At 51.5% G+C, this 20,453-nt stretch overlaps 1 protein-coding gene across 1 annotated transcript in view; it reads left to right on the forward strand.

Annotated features, from left to right (window-relative positions):
- Positions 1-20,453, forward strand: part of KSR2 (kinase suppressor of ras 2) — a 47,597-nt gene that overhangs the window by 10,634 nt on the left and 16,510 nt on the right. The window contains exons 5-11 of the mRNA XM_085238650.1: positions 7,320-7,501; positions 13,891-13,960; positions 14,596-14,679; positions 16,081-16,148; positions 16,311-16,409; positions 17,217-17,335; positions 19,417-19,585. Coding sequence (XP_085094776.1) covers positions 7,320-7,501; positions 13,891-13,960; positions 14,596-14,679; positions 16,081-16,148; positions 16,311-16,409; positions 17,217-17,335; positions 19,417-19,585 — 791 coding nt within the window. The remainder of the gene's footprint in view (positions 1-7,319; positions 7,502-13,890; positions 13,961-14,595; positions 14,680-16,080; positions 16,149-16,310; positions 16,410-17,216; positions 17,336-19,416; positions 19,586-20,453) is intronic.

Consider the following 20,453-nt stretch of genomic DNA (forward strand, 5'->3'; position numbering starts at 1 on the left):
TTTCTCTCAAAAGAGCTGTGCTGTGCTGTGAGCACACTCTTTTCAGAAGGTGTTGCTCAGGATTGTTGGCTGAGCATCTGCAAACTCATCCTGGAGCTGGAGCAGCTGTGTTGCCCCAGTGTTAGCCATGTATCCCTCAGGAAAAAGAGGATCCCTGTGTGCCTGGATTCATGCTGGCTCAACCATGGCCATTTGTAGGGTGGGCTGAGGTGGGGCACCCAGGCAGGAAACTGAGAGCAGAGGGCTCCCACCCACTGTCCCGCTGTTAGGCTGGCCCTCGTTAACCAGTTCAGCAGTGGGTCATTCATCCTGCTGTCCTGCAGCCTTGCCATGACGATGTTTCCCCCTCATATCAATCCCAGTCACTGCTCTTACCAAGCAGATCAATTATTTCCTGTTCTACATGGGCTGCATTGAGGCAGCTCTTGTCTGGCACTGCTTCTTCCAGCCTTGGCGATGCACAAGGGCTCATGGTGATGGGGATGAGCATCAGTGACTCTCCCAAAATGTACACAGTCCCTAGGCAGTATCTTATGTGTTGTGTTTTCCCTCTTGTACGCCACCTGAAAACTCAGAGACCATCCCAGTCCAGGTGCAGCAGGGAGAGCATTGCAGAGTGGGGACTGGGAGAGCCAAACGAGCAGCATCCCTCTTTCCAAATAGCTCTCCTGATTAATTTCTGTGCTTTGGTGGTGAGTCAGTGGAGCCGTGCACAGGTTCTGGATCACCTCCAGCCTTCTCAAAGCACGGCTCACACACCATGCCCTGACAGTGATGGGTTACCTCCGTCCCGAGCTGGCTCTGTGCTGCCATCATCCCTCTGCTCTGGGCTCTGCTTCTCCTTAGGTATGTCATTAATGTTAATTACTGCTGCGGCACTACATCAAGAGGAGGGGGAGCTTTCACATGCTTGGAGGAGAAACTTCTCACCGTGTCCTTTAACGAGGAGCCCAGCCGCCTCTCACCACTCAGTGAGCTGCGAGCGTGGTGATGCATTTAGATGGGGATTGGTGTTGGGGTGGGAGGTGTGGGGCTCTGACTGCTGGCATTGTGGTGAGATGTTGGTGTGGGAGAAGGGCACAGTGCTGCAGGAGATGTCCCACCCAGAGCTGGGGCATCAGTCAGGAGGTCAGGCTCGAGCTGATCACGGAATCATAGAACAGCTGGAGTTGGGAGGGACCTTAAAGAGAATCCATTTCCAGCCCCCACGGGCTGCATGCCCCCCACCAGATCAGGCTGCCCAGGGCCCCGTCCAGCCTGGCCTTGATCCCCTCTTGGGGCACTCACAGCTTCTCTGATCTATTCCTTTTCTCCCAGCTGTGGCTTTGCAGGGATGATGAGAAGCATCTCCCACAGCCTCTTCTTTATGTGCCCCAAGTTATGGGCAAGCTCATTTCCCCTCACAATGGGTCATCCTGGTGTGGGCAATGCACAGACCAGGGGCTCTGCTGGCTTCCTGGATAGTTACAAGGAGGAAGCAGAGCTGACGAGGATTTCAGGTTCCCCCCAGAAACAGTTTGCTCTGAGTTCTCCTCTACTTCTCTTTTGGAACAGATCTCCCCAAGCCCACCATGCTCACAGCGTGCATCAGCTCATTGCACCCCAGGGCAGCCCATGAAGAACTTCCCATCGCCTTGTCTGAGATGAAAGGTTTGCAGCACCCTAATTAGCTTAATGAACCTCTGCCTAGGGCTTTCTAGGCACGTGCAGCCTGTGCTTCCCCTCTGGTGGTGTGAATTGTGGGGAATTGCCTCAAAAAATGGGAGCACGCATGAGGCCATGCAGCACACTGCCCTGCCTTGGGACGGAAAATGTCCGTTGTGAGCTGCCCGTCCCCTTGGGGCTCACCATGTGCTTTTCAGTGGTGGTTAGTGCAGAGGTGACCATGCTGGGAAACGGAGCCAGCATCCCTCTTTGAACCACCCCCAAGCTGGGAGGAAAAACCCAAATCCTATCACCCCACCTATTTCTTTTACCAATTCAGGGGTTGCATCACCTGTCCCCATCCTCACCTTTCCCCACATCGCCTGCTTGAGGCCGTTTGCCATCCTTGTGCGCTCCTCAGAGGAACGTCAGGAGGAAATCAAGGAAGCAGAAGTGCCTAACGAGCAGCAGGACCTCCAGGCAATTAGCTCCTCACCTCCTCCCCGCAGCACCCTCACCGCAGAGCACACATCCCAGGGGATGACACAGGGCTGCAGCTCCCTTCAAAGAGCCTCCAGGCGCCGTCATTCGCAGCCACGCTAAAAAGTTCTGCTTTGTGCTCCAGAAAGAGAATAATAGATCAGTGAGAGCTGAACCTCAGAACGCAGCCGGCCTGGGGAAGCGGGGATGGGCACTTGGATCAATATTTCACCGTTGGCTTTGATATGGGAACCTGCTTTTCAGGGCAGGGGGCTGTGGTTGCCTCTTGCTGTAATGAGGATAAATGTAACATCTGCTAGTTTGGGTTTGATTTTTGAGATATCAAGGCAGTGTTGCTCCTGCTGGCTGTGTGAGAAGGAGCCTTTCTGCTCAGCAGCTCACTGCCTGTCCCTACGCTCAGCCCCATGCCTCAGTTTTGGGTATTCAGGCAGCTCACTTTGCGTGAGCCTTCAGGAATGGAGCAGAAGGGGCGCTTCCTCCTGAAATTTTTACCATAAGCTCAAACCTGTGGGCTTTCCCCCTTCTTACAGCCATTCCCCATCCGTTCTGCTGGGCAGGAGGTGGCTGTGTGCCATGCAGAGCTCCTTGCACTGATTTAATACAGAATATCGCGCAGTTAAGGCAGTCAAAAGGCCATCAATCTTCAGGGCTGAGTTCCGACCGCCACAACCCAGACGGCCGCAGTCTTTAATCCTTTGCAGAGAGCTGACCGAAATGTTGATGATTTCTATTTTTTTTTTTAATGTTTCACCCTGCTTCCCTTCCTTTAAAAGCAGCGCCGGCATTGATAATTGGAGTGTGCTGGAGAGGAGCGGAGCGGTGAATAACACCCAGCGCGGTGCAGGCAGGTGCAGGGGAACATCACCTGCTTCTGCAAATTGCCTCTTTTTAATCTTTCTATTAAGATAATGACGGCAGTAGGATGGCAACACATGCCTGCAGAGCAAGTACTCAGCCTGCTTGTTTATCCACCTATGCAGGTTTTATTTGGCATCGGGGCACGGGGAACTGTGGGGTGAGCAGCTCCATTCCTGCCCCTTGTTGGGTTGGCCATAGGTATCCATCTACAAGGAAGCAGGAGGGGTGGTGAGTGGTGTACATCACACACTGAGTATTCCCTTCCCATGGGTGTGCACTGATGCTCCCTTTGTTGGGATGCACAGATCCCATCCCCAGCCCCACGCACACTTGTCAGCACCGCCGAGTGCCGTCGCTGTCTGCTCCTGTTTGTCACCATTGCCTGAAACCCTCTATTTCTTTCTGATGAGCTTTTGAGTGCTTTTGCATAGCAGGTAAGGATGGGCCCTTGGAGTGGTTTAACACCTGAAGGGATTTGCATGGAGCATCTCGCACTGCCGCGCTCTTTTTATGTTTCCCTTTTAGAAAATGATCATCTGTTTAGCAAAACCTTGCATGAATTGACATCTCTGATGGGGACGTGTGCTGTTCTGTGTGCTGGTGGTAGGGATAGCTGGTGGCCCTGGTGCTGCTATGGTCAGAGTTTGAGCTGGAGGGGGTCGCATGCCCAAGGAGGCTGTGGATGCCCCATCCCTGGAGGCATTCAAGGCCAGGCAGGATGTGGCTCTGGGCAGCCTGGTCTGCTGGTTGGCGACCCTGCACACAGCAAGGGGTTGGAACTGGATGATCACTGTGGTCCTTTTCAACCCAGGCCATTCTATGATTCTGTAATTCTCTATACGGCCTGTGGCATAAATGGGTACAGTGAGGGGGGAAACAAAGGTTTGGAGGCAATTTTTGTCAGAAATGGAGGTGATACATTGGCACAGCCTGCCCGGGGCGTGGTGGGTTCACCATCTCTGGAGGTGTTCCGGAACCGTGGGGATGTGGCACCGAGGGTCAGTGGGCACGGAGGTGGACTTGGGGATCCTAGAGGTCTTCTCCAGCATTAATGATTTCATGATTCTAGGAACTGGCAAAGGAAATTGGTGTGGTGTTTGGATTTGGGGTTTTCCTCCCAGTTTGGAACTGGCTTGAGGAATGGGCTCCTGTCCCCATGACAGTGCAGCCCATGGGTGTGGTGTAGCCCATGGGTGTGATGCAGCGCTGTCACTCTGGTATTCTCAAGTTTCACGGGCTTTGAGCTTCGAGCCTGGAGGGGGGTGCTCTTGGTGCTTCTGTTTGCTTTACAGAAAGCCTTAGAAAAAAAAAAAATGTAATAAGTGGGCTATCACAAGCTCCACAGCGCAGGTCAAGGCTCATTTCAGTGGTCACTCAGCTGTGACTGCAGGACGCTGCTCCCCACACTGTGACGTTGGACACTATCGCTGCCATCTAAATAGCCCTCACCGGGCTCTGCAGAACTCTTGCAGCACTGCCCGTCATGCCGCCATGCCTTCTCCACACCACCACCTTATAGGGTTCTTATAGGGGTTACCTTCCCTTCCCCCCACGTGGGGTTGCAGGTGGGGCTGGGTTAGCACACCTCTAGATGCATCAACCCCAAAGGCAGCCTACATCCTGCACCCCACTCTCACAGAATCCTGGTTAGCCCCAGTGAGGCCCTGGGGCAGTGTCCCCATGCAGCTGTCTGTGGGGCTCTGTGCCCCCTCCTTTGGGGTTGGATTGCTGTTAAGCTCCTTGCCCCATGCTGCATGGAGCAGTGTCCTGGCTTCTGCTGTCGCAGGGAGTGGAGTTTATGGTAAACAAGCAGCAGCCAGAAGGGAGCTGCTCCGTATCCTCAGCACGCTGCCTCCAGCCTGCAAAGGTCGGTCTGTCTGTCTGTCTGTCAAGCTGTCAGCTCCCCAGGGGACACCCGTCCCCATGAACATTTCTGCAGGAGGATGCTCCAGCAGCAGCATCCCATCCCCTCCTCAGGAGCAGCAAGTCTCTCCTCCCCATCCCCTCTTTTAAGATGGAGAACAGGACCAGTGCTGACCCTCTCCAGTTGGGTGGCAGTGTCAGGGCTTTGTTGCATGTTTATTATTATTATTAATTTTTATTATTATTATTTTTTTCTGAAGAAACAGGGAGAGAGAGAGAAAAATCTCTCTCTTTCCGAAATCACTCATCCTTCCTAATAACGAAAGCTGTCACCAGCTCTGCTTGGTGAGGAAATGATGCTCTCGGTAAATATTTGGTCTGGAACTGATTTATGGGTGGAAAAAAAATGAGATTAGTGGTTAATCACAGTGCTGCAGGAAATGCTTTGGGATGGGCTGGGGGGAGCTGCACCGGGGGCTTCAGCAGAAACCTGGTGGTTGTGCCATGGGTTGTGCATGGGAAGGTGGGTTGGGTTGGGGTGCAGGGGTTGGGAGGGGATGAAGGGGTCAGGGTGGGGAGCAGGGGTCAGACAGGCTCTGGGGGCCATTGAACTTTCCCTCAACCTGTTGGTTTGTGCATTTGCTTAAAAGGATGGGGTTTTAGGGTTGGGATGGGCGCAAGGCATGACTGGCATCAACAATGGGGCTGCCGTGCACTGCATTGCTGCAGGCAATTGCCTGCCCTGTGCTCTCAGTAAAGTTATTACAGGGACCCTAAAGGCAGCAGCGGCTTTTCCTGTGCAAGGAAACAATTAGCTTATTAGAGGGTGGGTTAATTTTCATATGCTAACGCGGGCTGGCAAGTGCAGAGTGCTCATTTCCTACCAATTGGCAGGGCCAGATGCCCGGGTGCTCCGGTCAGTGCTGCTGGAGCAAGGGCAGAGCAAGACCTGGAGCGGGTGGAAAAGCATGTGGGTGCTTGGGGGCTGTGGCTGGTGAGCAGGGGAAGGAGAGGGGGAAAGTTTCTAGAGAGCGATGCAGGGTTTTATGCCCCTCTACAGCATTACATGGCATGGCGTGCCATTGCACGGTGCAACGTGGCATGGTGCAGCATGACATGGTGTGGCATTTCCTGGCACTGAACAGCACAGCATGGTGTTGCACAACATTTCTTGGCACTGCACAGCACAACATGCCATTGCACAGCATTTCTTGGCATTGCACAGTGCATCGTGGCATTGCACAACGTTGAAAGGTGCTTGGTTGGGCTCTGGGGCCAGATGCTGTGGGTTTCCCTGCTGGGCTGCAGCTGGATTCACCCAGCTGCTGCTGCAGAGGTGCCACAATTCATTCCACTCCCACGTTGCTTTCAGTCTAATTAGGATTATAACAATATAGCCAGGAAACAAACGCAGTGGATTGAAGAAAAGGCTGTAATTTGACTGCACATCGATGCTAACCGTACCGTTGGCTCACCGTTGGCGCTGTGATGTTAGGCATGCAGGACATCCCCTATCCACACCCAGGAGTCTTTCTTGATAATACGGCTATTGCTCAAAAGGAAGTTTCTGTCCCAAATCCACTGAAAGGGCTGAGCTGCCTTTCCCAGTGTCTGATTTGGGGCACAGCAGACCTTTTTTTCCCCAAACAGCACAGCAAAAATCCCTGGGGTCTCGTGGAAAGGCTTTTGAAGATTCATGTGTTATTGGATCACCAATCCATGCGGGCAGGCTGGAGTGGGAAATCTGAAATGTATGGTTTAGTTTTTACATAGTCCTGTCTGCCTGTTTGATCCCTGTGGGTCCCTTCCAATTTGGGGTGTCCTCTCCTCTCCTCTCCTCTCCTCTCCTCTCCTCTCCTCTCCTCTCCTCTCCTCTCCTCTCCTCTCCTCTCCTCTCCTCTCCTCTCTCTCCTCTCCTCTCCTCTCCTCTCCTCTCCTCTCCTCTCCTCTCCTCTCCTCTCCTCTCCTCTCCTCTCCTCTCCTCTCCTCTCCTCTTCCATTCTATCCTGTCCCAACCCATCCCATCCCTATTTGTATCCTTATCCTATTGTATCCCATCTCTATTTCTATTCTGTCCCATCCTTGTAATTTGTGCCTTCAGGTCACTGATGTCTGACACATCCTTGTGTTGACAGGGATGGTTTTCAGGGACATGGATGAGCAGAGTGGGGGCTGACAGTGGTTTTGGACCAACTGACCCTTTGCAGCTGGGTTTTGTGGATGGCGGAGCTCTTGAATGCAATGTTTTCCTTAATATTTCACACACATTACCTTTTTTTTTGTTGATGGCAGGGAGGGATTGAAACTCCTCACAGTGCTGTGGGTCCAATTATCCCACAGACTTTTGGGGCAGCACAGCGTCCCCCTCTGTGAGAATTGCTTCTTGGTTGCATGGTGGGGGAAGCCCCCAGACTTCCTCACTCCTCACTCCTCTCTCCTCCTTCCTCTCCCAGAACAAAGAAGAAGAACAAGCCCCTCAACCTCAAGATCCACAACAGTGTGGGCAGCTGTGAGAACATCCCTGCACAGCGCTCACCACTGCTCTCTGAGCGCTCCCTGAGGTCCTTCTTTGTGGGGTACCCTCCGTTCCTGCCCTCCACACCTCCTGTCCACACTGAAGCCACCTTCTCTGCAAGTGAGTCGCAGCAGGGGGGGACGAGGGGGCACCAGGGCTGCAAACCTGAATATGTGTGTCTGTATATGTGCCAAAAGACTTGTAATAATTGTTGAGCCATGCAAAAGCAATTGGATTGACGATGGTATTGCAATATTGCTGGTGTCAAGATAGGGGCAGGAGCTTGGCTATTTTGATTTGGAAAATCCCTGTGCTTTCCCTGTGCTACCTTTTGCTGCTTGAGAGGGATTTTCAAGGGCTCCTTTGTGGTTGCAGCCATTGCTTTGCCTCTGTGCATGGATGCTGGGGTTGGGCGTTGGGTTTGGGTGCTTGAGTTGAGTGTTGGAGTTGGGTGTTGAGGTTGGGTGCCTGTGTTGGGTGTTGGGGTTGAGCACCTGCTGATGCCAAGCCCGATGCAAACCCATGGAGGTGGAGCTCAGCAGCTGGTCACAGCCCTTGTTTTTTGGTATACCTCAGTTCATTCTGTAGGATTGGAAGATGTTAGCAATGAGATGTGATGCTCAGCCCCCAGCAATGGTGGCTTTTCTCTTTGCCCTATATCTCACACTGGGTGCATGCATACAGGATCTTGTATGTGGGAAATTTCAAAGACCTTGCAATTTCATGGAATCACAGAACGATTCGGGTTGGAAGGGACCTTAAAGACCACCCAGCTCCATTTCTTTCTCACTCCCCTCCTTCACCCTTATCAGCTGCCATTTGGTCTGAGGACACATCTAGTGTCCTCTTGCTCCCACTTCCTTGGTGCTGGGCACAGTGGGAGGTGGGAGCTGGCAGCAGCTCCAGGAGCAGCAATGCTATTTATAGGGAGATGTCCAGCTACCTGACGCTAGCTGGCATGGCCAGCAGATTTGCCTGCAGCGAGGGTATTTTTGCATCGCTCTTTCCTCTGCAGCGCTGCCTGAGCTCCACTTGCAGCTCTGGGTAGTGGACCAGAAACCGAGAACTAAAGCCCGTTCTCTGCAAACCGTGGCTGTGTCTGGTTGCATTAGGCTTCCTCATGCATCAGCATTGGATTACATCCCATGGTGTGATAACCTGATGCAATGTGGCAGAGCAGGAAGGCGATACAATGAGAAGTGATGGAGTAGCAAATGACTGGCGCTGCTGGAGAGGTGTCTCCTCTCATTTCACTCCTCTCAGCCCTTCAACTTGCTTTGTTGATGCGGATGTTCATTTTTGGAGCTTGACGTGAGCCATGGAGAGAGGTTGATCCCTGTTGAGAGGTTTTAGCTTCAGCCACGGTGCTCATTCCTTGTGGAGAGCATCAATGTGTCTGTTGGTCCTGGGCACCGAGCACGCTGCAGGCAAATAGGATGCAAGGCAAAAAATAAGCACAAGGCAAAAATAATCATATTTTTCCTGGTTCTGTCATGTTTCTGCATTGTTTCTGAACCTTTGTGTTGACTTCAAGCAGTGTCCTGGGTTTCCCTTGTGCCCCAACTCTGTGTGTGATGTGGATGGGGCAGAGCAGCCCCCGGATAGCAGGCTGGGGTGATGTTGGTGAGAAGGGTGGTGGGACAAAACCTCAAAGCAGGTATGCTGTGCTCCCACCCCATGGATTTCGGTGCTATGGGTGCATCTTGTAGGCAGCAGCCGGGTGCTGGCCGTGGTGCTGGCCGTGGTGCTGGCCGTGGTGCTGGCGCTGCAGCAGGGTGATGGAGAACTGCGGTTTATTGGGGCTTGAAACCAGGGCTTGCTATGTTGTGGAGTGAAGATGACTGATTGCAAGCCGTGCAGAAACATGGTTATGTGTGGGGAGGAGTAAATGGCTCCAGGGCAGCCTGCTTTCCCTGCTTCAGGTGGAAAGATCATGGCACTGGGATGGAGACTTACGAGCCCTGTGGGAAGCTCCAGGCATGCTTTGGGACTGCACATCACTCTCAGCATCTCATGGGGCACTGGGTTTTCCTGTTTGTCTTTAGTGTGATTGGGTTTTCCATAATTTAATTTAATTTCTCCAAAGTCAGTGCACCAACCTGTCCCAGTCCCCAAGGAGTCCCTGTCCCTACCCTTGAGCCACAGATATAGCTCAACAGCCAACTTCTCCACAGTATTCCTTTCAGTATTCCTTTTCCAAAGAGCATAGTTTTAAAAACCCAGTGGGAAAAATACCACTTCCATGCCTGATGTAATAAATACTGGCGTTGATCTTGTTATCTAAGCATTAGAACAAAGCAGTGCTGTCGCTGTTGGGTGGAGGTGCCCGGAGCAGCCCTACGGGGCCTCAGTCTCTCAGATTACAGGCAGCTGTCTCCTGAGGATTTCCTTTCACCTTCTCATCTGATTGCTCACAACAGAACCATACTCCTGACTGAACTGTTCCCGGTCCCAGGTGTGGGGTTGGATGCTTCCTTTTTGTTTGTAAACAGTGGATTTTCCATAATTGCAATGAATTTGCAGCTGGAACATGAAGGAGAGGCTGGCACTGCAGAAAGACCCTTTCCTCTTACAAATCTCAGCAGAGGGGTGAAACTCCCTTCCAACAGGGCCAGGATGCCTAGGAATTCAGATCTGAATTGACTTTTTTAGAAAACAAATAATAGAGAGAAAGAAATAACTTTTGGGATGCCCTTGAATTGTAGCTTGGCCTCAGACGCATTGAAGAACAGAAGAATGCTTGCTTGGCAACATTCACACTCAGGCTTGAGAACCTTCCTGAGGGTCTGTCCCCAGAGATGGCCCCTGTGTCCATGTGCCCCTCCAAAGGGTGTTCTCCCCAGGGTTAGATTTGCTAGAGTTGCTTGCAGATGCAATTATTCTGAACGTTTCCAGAATCTTTAGGACAGTGAGATTATGCTGAAGGTAAAAGAAGGGAGAGCAGCAGGTGAGAGCCCACAAGCAGGGAACTATCATGATCCTGACCCATTGCTGGTGATGCTGCAGGGGTGGGGATGGAAATAAAGAAGTATCTGCTCCCTCCCTTGGTGTGGTGGGCAGGGGGACATTGAGGACATTTGGATGTGGCTCTTGATGTGCAGCATCTGTCCTCACTGCTCTCCTTCCAGCTGTGTCCAATCCTGCAGAAGAAAATGAGAATCCAATGCAACCCAGTTCATTTGAAATCAGTGACCCACAAGTATCAGGAGGGAAAAACATGCAGTCTGTCCTCTGCAAACTGAAGCAACGTGTGAAGCCTCCGTGTGCAAGGACCTTGCTAAATGCCTTCCCACAGCACAGAAAGATCTTTCTGTGGCCTGTGGCATGACAGGAGCCATGCAGCATCCCTTGGTATGTGGAGCTATGTGCAGTGGCCAGACAAAGTCTTGCTCTTGTAGGGTTTCCTATCTTGGCTGCGCTGAGCCTGAGAACACAACTTTTTCTGTGCAAGACTGATTGGCCCTGCAATGCTCCCAATGGGAAGAAAGATCACAATTCCAGCATTTAAGTCAATTAACTGACCAAACATGACGTTTTGGCCATATAAATAGGATTGTCATGCTGCAAAGAGGAACTGCTGTTATTATGAAGTGACTTTTGCTTTTTTTTTAACCAGAAATGCTCTGGGAATAGTTCTGCCTTGGTTGCCTCAGCTGCTGCTGCTGAACTGAGGTTTTGTTTCAGCCCGCAGGGTTGTGGAACATCCTTCCACCCCCAACAGGGACAATGCAGGGACATCCCCATGCTCTGGTGTGACACAAGTCCATATGAACCCGAGGGATGTGGCATGTTTCAGTCCTGTGTACACTAAAGAAGAAGGCATGTTGGATGCCTTTTTTAGCCTGAATTATGCAAAAATATTCTGTGCACCTACCCACAGATGATGCTCCCAGCGCATTTGGTGAGGGTGAGCTGAGCCCCAAGCCCATCCCTCCCCATCTGCCTCCTTTGGGGCTGGAAACCCCAAACAGATGAAATCCGGGATCTCTGCCTGTCCTTATCCATGCAGTGCGGTGCTCCAGCATCCTCCTCCCACAGCCAACAGGGGCCAGGAGGGCGTCACGGCCCCATCAGCACTCAGTAGCATCGCAGCCCCGTCACCTGTGACGCGCACGAGTGCCACTCAAGGAACCATCAGCAGTGCTTGTCACTGCTGTGAGGTGACAGGGGCTCCTCTCCCCTTGTCCGCTGTCACTGCCGTGCCGGACACGGCTGTCACCTTCCCCTACTCTGTCTCTAGGCACATCTGATAGCCGTCAGGCGTGGGCTGTTGACTTCAGATGAATCGTGCCATGCCCGTTTGTGAGAGGCAGGGGGTAACATGGTTGTTTTGGGTGCTTTGGGTGCAGGACTGCCACACTGGGTACCAGCAGCCTGGCTGCAGGACTGACGATGCTTCATGGAGGTGGATGTGCAGCCAGCATGGGGCCAGTTTTTAGGGTTCTGGAAGGGGGTGGTTTCACTACTCAGTTTTTCCTGCCTTCTTCTCTCACTGGGGAAACAAAGTCCCCTTGGTATGAATGAGGTGCAGCACAGACAATGCCAAACCTGCACGGGATCCAACCTCACAGTGGCCTTTCTGTTGCAGCAATGGCCTGTATCCTTTGCTCCCACAGTGGCCACAAGCTTTTATCTTCTGATGACCTCTCATCCTGGTGACTTTGGGGTTTGGATGGGAGAATTTGCATCTATCAAAAGCATCCCCACTTTCTGCTTGGGCACAGCCCTCAATTAATCACACCTGAGACAAAAGGAATACCTGTTTCTCACAGGTATGTATGACAGGTGTATGGGAACTGCTGAGTTCCGGCCTGAAGCACTGATTGAGCACCTGGGGAAAGGACCAGGTCAGCCCTGGGAGCACAGGTGAAGGCAATTCAGCTGTGTGATAGGAAGGGATGGAGCCTGGCTGCATCCCTCTTAGACCTCATTTGAGGGCTGACTGCCACTGGGGAAGGAGCTCTTTCTGGAGATCTTTCCTTGGTGGAGCTTTCCCCTGTTAATCTGGAATCTTCTGATATGCATGAGCAATCTTCTTTCCTTCCCTTGTAGCACCTTCCTATCACACCGGTCCTTCTGTCATCTCACCTTTGTTGTAATGCCTTTCCCATTGTACTGATGCATCCAATTGCTACAACAGGTGAAAGGAGAGAATCACCAATTAACTTACAAAGCTCCTGAATCCTTGGGGCTGTACTGGGTGCTGCTCCCCTCCTGCAGGCAGCAGTGCTATTGTTGGGCACACTGCTCTGCATGCTTCATCCCCTGTAATGGAGATAATTAACCATGAAGCATGCAGACCTCATTTTTGTTCAAAGTTAACTCCCCCCCCCCCAATACACTTTAATAAATTTTGCAATGAGTACATTTAGAAGGTAATTAAAAGCCTCGGCCATCTTTCTGTCTCCCCCTTCCTGGGATGGCTGGATTTAATTGGGACCAGCTGAAAGTTGGTACAAATAAATTGTGGCTGCTTAAAGCAGAGCTGGTAATTGAATTTGGGAGAGGAGCTGTTCTGGCTTGTTTGATTGGGACTGATGGGGGGAGGGGGGTGGATTTTATTTGTGTCATGTGATTTACATGTGGGAAAATGGCACTTAGGGGATAGACTGCTTTGAGATTCATCCCCAAAATGCATCCGCCCCATGGAGATGTGGTGCTGAGAGACACGAGTCAAAAATATTGGAAATGGTAATAAAAATACAATAGGCAGTGGTGTAAAATGGGCTACAGGGGCAGCAATTATCTTAATTGACTTTGTAGTCCTCAAACATCTTAATTGCTAACTGTGCCCCAGGGCTGGAAAAGCCAAGGAAGGAGTGATGTGGGGTGATTTGGAGATCCTTTATGGAGCACAGTGAAGGGTGTGGGCATGGAAATGTAACCTTCAGCCCGAGCACAATTACAGTGTGCTGCTGCCTGCTATATTAAAGTGGGATCTGAGAGCAAACAGCTGCTGGCGGGGATCACACTGCCGTGTGTTTAGCAAGGGATTTGCCCGTGCCCAGCCGATGCTGGAACTGCAGCTGTTAGAAGCCCAACCCCACATCTCCCCTCTCTTACCCACCCGAGGTCCCGCTGCCCTTTCTCCTCTCTTTCCCCCTGCTGAAGTACACAGAGGCTGCTTTCCTTGTTTGATTGTCTGTTTGGATAAGAGTTCACTTGGCTTCCAAGCGGCTGATGCTCAGCTTTTTTTGTTCAGCCAGAAATGCAAGTGAGAGGCGTGATGTCTTATTAATAAATGATGCCAGTGCCATTTGTGCTTCATTTTCCCTTTCTTCAAAGATTGCTGCATCTCCTGCCTCGCTCCCTGACCCAAGGCTGCTGGAGTGGTAGGAGCCCACTTCCCCACACTCAAAGCTCAATGGGTCTTTTTCTGGGGGGGGGAAAAGAAAAAGGAGCCTTCCAGGTTATCTCTAAGTTTGGCAAAACCTCATATTTTGGTGCCTCTGCACCTCCAGCTTTCTCCTGCATTAATCCCAGTAATTTCCCCATCTTGCCCTCTATAGATACGCTGTCAGTGCCTCGCTGGTCCCCACAGATCCCCCGCCGAGACCTGGGCAACTCCATAAAGCACAGGTATGCAGGATGGGGGCAACCAGTGGGGACGCCAGAGCTATCCCTGTCTCATCCCTGCTCCCCTGGGACCTGCAGCAGCCTCAGCACAGCGTGTTGGATGTAATGGGCATCTCTGTGTCCTCCCATTGCACAACACCAGAGCAAAAAGTTCCCCCTTTCTCCTGCTTGGCTGCATTGTGCCAGCAGCCCACTGAAGTGTCATTTCAGCTCAGATTTGGGTCAGATAAGGCTTGAGCTGCTATCAATAAAAGCTATGCGTTGGCCATGACCTTTCCAACCTTCAGCAAATTTCCTATTTCCAGTTTATTGCCTGTCTTGCAGGAGGGTGTAGAGCTGAAATAACCTTGGTGTAGGCTGGAGGCTGAGTGCTGGGTCTGGGGGGGGTGGTATTTCAGAACCATGTACAGAGCATCAGGTGGGCAAAGGTTGGAAGCTGCAGGTCGTCCTCCTTGGTGCCCACTTTGATGTCCTTTGTAGCAGGCTCTGCATAACCCAAAGGGAGACCCAGGGATGTGCTCTGGCATCTTTAGAGAGGTGCCTCTGCATTTTTCTGTGTACAGCAAAGGGTAAATCATGGCTCGGCACACATCTGAATGTTCGTGCTGTAGGAACCATTCTCTGCCTTTTTTCTGCAGGTTCTCCACCAAGTACTGGATGTCCCAGACCTGCACCGTCTGTGGGAAAGGAATGTTGTTTGGCTTAAAGTGCAAAAACTGCAAGTACGAAGCTCTGTGGGTTGCAGCTCCGGGATGGTGAATGCTGCAGTGGTGGAAAGGGGCAGGGTTTGGAGATGGGAGGGGGTCAGCATCTCCCCAGACTGAGTGGGAAAACACCCAGCATGGGGCTGAGCAGAGCTCTGAGGCACAAAAGTCTTCTGTTTACCAGCGAACGTGTGGCAACCCATCCAAACCCACAACAAAGAAGTGGGACCGTGGTGGAGAAGCCCATAAAGTCAGCAAGAGATGGACAAAGATAGCGAGGCGCTCACTAATGCCATTTAAATGCAGGGCTGCCCATCCCCGGGCGGTATCGAGCAGGAATCAGCACTTAGTGAAACTGCTGCTGGAGCCCAATTGCCTTGCTAGGGATCAGTGCTGGGAATTTGCTGATTGTCTGCTGGTAACTGAGTTAGCAGGGCTATCAAGCGATAACGATCGCTGGGGCCGCTGATTAAATGCTGATGAGTTAGCAAACGGGGGTTGGAATTGGGGTAGGGAATGCAGAATTATTGCTTGGGTCTGGGTGGTGGTGGTGAGGGTTTTCTGGAAGAAATAATAGTAAAATTCTGGTTTTGTTTTTTTTTTTTTTTTAAAGTGGTGACTCTTTTGCTTATTTTTCCCTTGAGCGCTGAATGCCACCTGCATGCATCGCCTCATTTCTTTGGGAAACTTTCACCCTTTCCTTCTGTATAAGGGCTGGAGAATGGTCAGGATGTGCCCTGCTCCTGCTTCCCGCATTTGCTTAGAAAAGAGCAAACACATCCCATGCTTTTAGAAAGGATTTCTATTTGCTGACTTTTGTGTAGCACCCAGCCCAGTGCTACTTTCCCCTACCCGTAACAGAGTGGCGACTCAAACAAATAGAGCAAAAAAAAAAAAAAAAAAAGAAAAAAAAAAAAAGCCCTCAAGCCTCAAATACCAAATTAATCTCTGCCTTTCCCTTAAGGAATGGCTTTGCAATAAAAGCCAACATGCGAGGTTCCTGAATTTTCATTACCCAGCTCATTGACTTGTAGCTGCTGCCGTTTTTCCTCCTTTGCGGATGGTTTTTGAATCCTGTTATCTTTTTTCCCCCTTTTCCCCTGGCTCTCCCCATCCAGCGGACTCTTTCCATCCCTAATTGGGAACAAACAGGAACGTTTTGAGGCGTGGGAGCTGCCGTTGCTCTATGCGCAGCCCCAGGGTGCAGCCCTCCTGGGCTCTAACTCTACAAAATGTTCACCACAATGCCTACAAATACCCACATTATTTCAGTTCAACATTAGAAATATCACTTTGGGACCGTGCGGAGCTGGTCACCCATGGGACCGTTGTGTCCCCGAGGTCCCCAGGCATGCAGTGATGCCCTGGAGGCCGCATCCATCCCCATCCCTTATGGCTCTCTCTCTGTCTCCGCTGTAGGCTCAAGTGCCACAACAAATGCACCAAAGAGGCCCCTCCGTGCCATCTGCTGATCATCCACCGCGGAGGTAAGGGCCTTTCTTCTGCTTCTGCCTCCCGGGATGCTCTCGCCAGGTAAAACTTTCAGAAGCCCCCGGGCGACTTCGGGAGCCCGACCCTCCATCTCGAGGCTCCCGAAACCGCTTTGGGCGCTCTGTGAAAATTTTACCGACCGTCTTTTCCGCTTGTAGGGAGACGAGCCGTGCGGGGCGAGGCAGATTTGCATTGCAAACCGCTTCCACCCACCCTCCCCCTGCCACCTTTTCTTTTCAGATTCCCCACCGCACGGGGTAAGTGCCAACAGGTTTCAGCCTTTTGCTTTGGAGAGCTCAGGGCGTGGGACCGGACCTGCTGCGGCGCTCGGTGCATGGGGGTCCCGGCTGTGCCCCTCCAGGTGCTCTCATGATGCTTTCAGAGCTGCCTGTCCCGAGAGCTCATTGGAAATACAGAGAAATTTGGAGATGCTTGGAAATTCAGAAATTTGGAAATACAGAGAAATTCAGAAATTCAGAAATTTGGGCATGTTGGCAAGCCCAAAAGGAGACATTCAGCTGGAGAACCCTTCCCACCTCTTTTCTTCCAGATTTTGGCCAGGTGCTCTGATGGTGGAGGATGAAGGGCTGAGACCGCTCTAGGGGAAATATTTGCAGTGCCAGTTCCAACTTCTGCATTTAATTTTGAGCTAATGAGCATGTTACACACCGCCCAAAGCACGCTCAGTATTTTAGTATTGGGGAAATGCATTGTGCTGGTGGCACCCTGCAAGGCAGTTTGGCGTGGAGGTGGGCGAATCCCCAAAATTGGGCTGAGCACTGGAGCTGCCCACCTTCGGGGTAGTCCCTGCAGCCAACGTTCAACATGAATGCAATAACCCTCTCCCAAAGCTTCTGAAAGGTCCCTGCTGCGAGCGGGAGGCTCTGAGCCGGCTCTCTGCCCACTGCGAGGAGGAGGATGGATGGTAGCATTGGGTGGGAAATGGCTCACACTGGGCTTTGGTGGCAGCTGCTCTTTTCCAAACGCCTCTTTACATCGTTGGGTCTCTCTCTTTTTTTCCCCATCCTTCTCCATCCCCATTCCCTGTTCCCTTCTCCTTGCAGCACGGTTGGTGCGGACCGAGTCGGTGCCCTGTGACATCAACAACCCCCTGCGCAAGCCCCCGCGTTATTCAGACCTGCATGTCAGCCAGACACTCCCCAAAACCAACAAGCTCAACAAGGTAAGTGCGTGCTGACCCATCTCTGACCCCCAGTAGCTGCTGAGGTTCTGTTCCCCTATCGACTCCTCCTGTGCTCTCCAAGAGGGGATCAGGCTCCACATCCCCAAAATCTGAGTGTTTTTGTTGGGGTTTTGGCCACCACTTCTCTGGGTCCATTCATCACCCACCCAGGGCATCTAAGCCATAGAATCATAGAATGGCTTGGGTTGGAGGGGACCTCAAAGGTCATTAAAGGAGTTCAAACCCCATGTGGGAGAGGGGCGTTGAAAGGCATTTTTAAAGGAAGGAATGAACGAAAGGCAAAAAAAAAACCCATGCCTTATGCTTGGAGCAGGAGGGGTCCTTTGGGTTTTCCCATTGCTGTAGCATCTGCTGGGGCTCTGCGAGTCTTCAGGCACATCACATCACCTCTATGGGATACTCTGTGTGTTTTATGTCTACCAGCCTTATTTATTTTAAATGGCTCAAAAATCACATGGGATCAGAGCTATTGCCTAAGTCTCATGTCCCTGACCCAGCCAAGCCAGCCCTGGCAATGCACCTGGTTCCCTTTCTCTACACTACATTAATCGTAATAAACCAGTGTGGGTTTATATTAGATGAGATTTAGAGCCTGTTGCTGTCTTTACACCCTGAGCTGTTAGGAGATCCTCGGTGTAATTATCTGCCTTGCTGTTATTGTGGCTCTGGTGTGGTGCAAATAGCTTAGGGGGCAGCTGGGGAGGCTGAAAGCTGCTGCAGGAGCCAACAGGAGCACAGAGGCATTTCTCTTTTTAGTGCAGGTCCTTCCAGTGATTTGTTTCATGTAGGTATTATGCTCTTTTATTTTATTAGAGGGCACTGGGGAAGTGATTCAGCACTGGGCTGGGGCAAGGAGGGCAATCAGCACTGCGTTCCTTCTGCCACTGCGTCAGCTCTTTCCTCAGCTTAGCTCTAACCCAGAGTGTAATAATGCACTCTATATTTTATGCTCTGAAAACCACAGATGAGACTCGTTCACTCATCGAGCTATATAGATATATGTCTTAATATACATGTGCATATGCAAATTCAATGAACTGTGCTCAGCTTAGAGGATGATGCAGCGGGGCATTACTAAGGAGGATCGATAGTAACGCCTGCATCAGTGGCAGCTGTAAATGATTCCTATGCTTCTGCTGAGGCTGTGACCCCAACATTCCCATTCCCGGTAGGGCTTACATGCTTCATGCCTCAGGACCCCTCCTTTCTTTGATGTTTCCAAAAGTATTTCTCTAGAGATATCCCATTTTCTGCACGTAGCATAGGAATCACATTGTTTTTAGCATTTGGTGTTTGTTTAAACCAAGCCAAGGTTGCTGTCTGCGCGTGTCAGGATGGCCCATACAGAGTATGGGTGGGATTCCTGAGAAGCCTCATCAGCTGGGACAAAATACCTACCAGGGAGGCTGGCAGGTCTTCCCATGGGTGTATGCTTCTGGAGATGGAAAATCAGAGCTTGCAGAGTGTCTCCAAATTAAGTAGCATGGGAAACTGTCTGTTTTCTTCTCAGATGCTCAGATCCTTCAAGTCCTCCTTGCTGTTTTGCCCCAGGTTGCCCCATCTCCATGTGCCCATCACAGCTGTCTCAGCCTTGAGCAGGATCAGTTAATGGAGGGCAAGGTCATCTTGCACGAGGTGCTTTGGGATACCCAGGTGCTGCCTGGATAGCCTTGCCTGATTCTTTAAACCTGCCAGGAATCAGCCTGTGCTCCAGTTAGGACAGTGGATTTGGGCTTACAGAGGTCAGCAGAAGCTGCCAGGATCATTACACCCATAAGGACCAAACTGCAGGAATGTTTGTCCCCAGCTTTATGGATTTGGAGTGCTCTCATCTCTGGGTGCACAGCACAGAGGGGCTGGCAAGGAAGGAGTAACCTTGGTGCAAATTCTGAGTACATATACAGGGAAAAAGACAGGCTGGGGCTCCAGTTGTCCTCTAGACCTTCTCAGACTAGCAGTGGGGTGAACCATGTCACTACTACTTGTTCCTCGGTGTCTCCTGTGTGGCAGCACCTTGTGGTGCCATCATCAGCACTGCCCTCATCCTCTTCTCTCCCCAGGACCACATCCCAGTGCCCTACCAGCCGGATTCCAGCAGCAATCCCTCCTCCACCACCTCCTCCACACCATCCTCACCAGCCCCGCCGCTGCCACCCAGCGCCACGCCGCCGTCCCCGCTGCACCCATCCCCGCAGTGCCCACGCCAGCAGAAGCAGTTCAACCTGCCAGGTACCAGATGTGTCCACCCTCTGCAGATATCGCACAGAACTGGGGACAATGAGAGCCTAGGCTCTGACTCAAGGTGCTCAGACACCCATGACTAAAACAGAGCTGGTGAAACTCATTGGTTCCATGTCACCTCCACGTGGCCTCTCTTGGGCGGGATGGGGGCCAGGAGGTTGGGTTCCTCCTGCATTTCCCCATCCAACCTGACCTTGAGCACCATCAGGGATGGGGATTTATTTTATGCTGTTTGAAATGGAAATCACAGAAGGAAAGCCCATAGTTGGCACCTGGGGGACCTGGGCTTGTGCTGGGTTGGCAGGAATGGAGCTCCAACCCATTGCACGTGTGAGCAGCAGCTGGCAGGACACAAAGCAGGACTTACCATGCTTTCGTCTTCCTGTGTGGGAAGATCAGAGTGACCTCGGTGAGATGGTCATCTTGAGAATTAGAATTTGAACTGGGAAATCACAACATGGTGACTTTTTCCCCTAGAATTACCTTTGGGTCTCCTTTGATCTTGGATCAGGGTTGCTCAGGTCCCTTTGGAGCTGATGATGCTCTGAGGTCTCAAAGTTCAAAAGGAGAAGCTGAGAGTTTGTATTTGGGGTCTTGAAGGTCAAGATAAGACCAAGGCACCAAGAAGGTGCTAACCTCTGGTAGACTCAGCAGCCTTGTATATCTTTGTTCTTTGTGCTCATACAGATGAGTGTCCAAATGTACCAGGAGGGATGCAGCCCTGTGCTGAAAGGATGTTTCCCTCATGCTTGACAAAAACCTACATTTAGAAATGCAGGATCAGGCAAAAACAGGTGCAACAACTGCAAATTCACTGCTTGGTATCTGTGGGATGAGTCGCAATGTTCACGCCCCA

Source organism: Meleagris gallopavo, chromosome 17 (genome assembly GCF_905368555.1).
Source record: "Meleagris gallopavo chromosome 17, MGAL_WU_HG_1.1, whole genome shotgun sequence".
NCBI classification, from domain to species: Eukaryota; Metazoa; Chordata; class Aves; order Galliformes; family Phasianidae; genus Meleagris; species Meleagris gallopavo.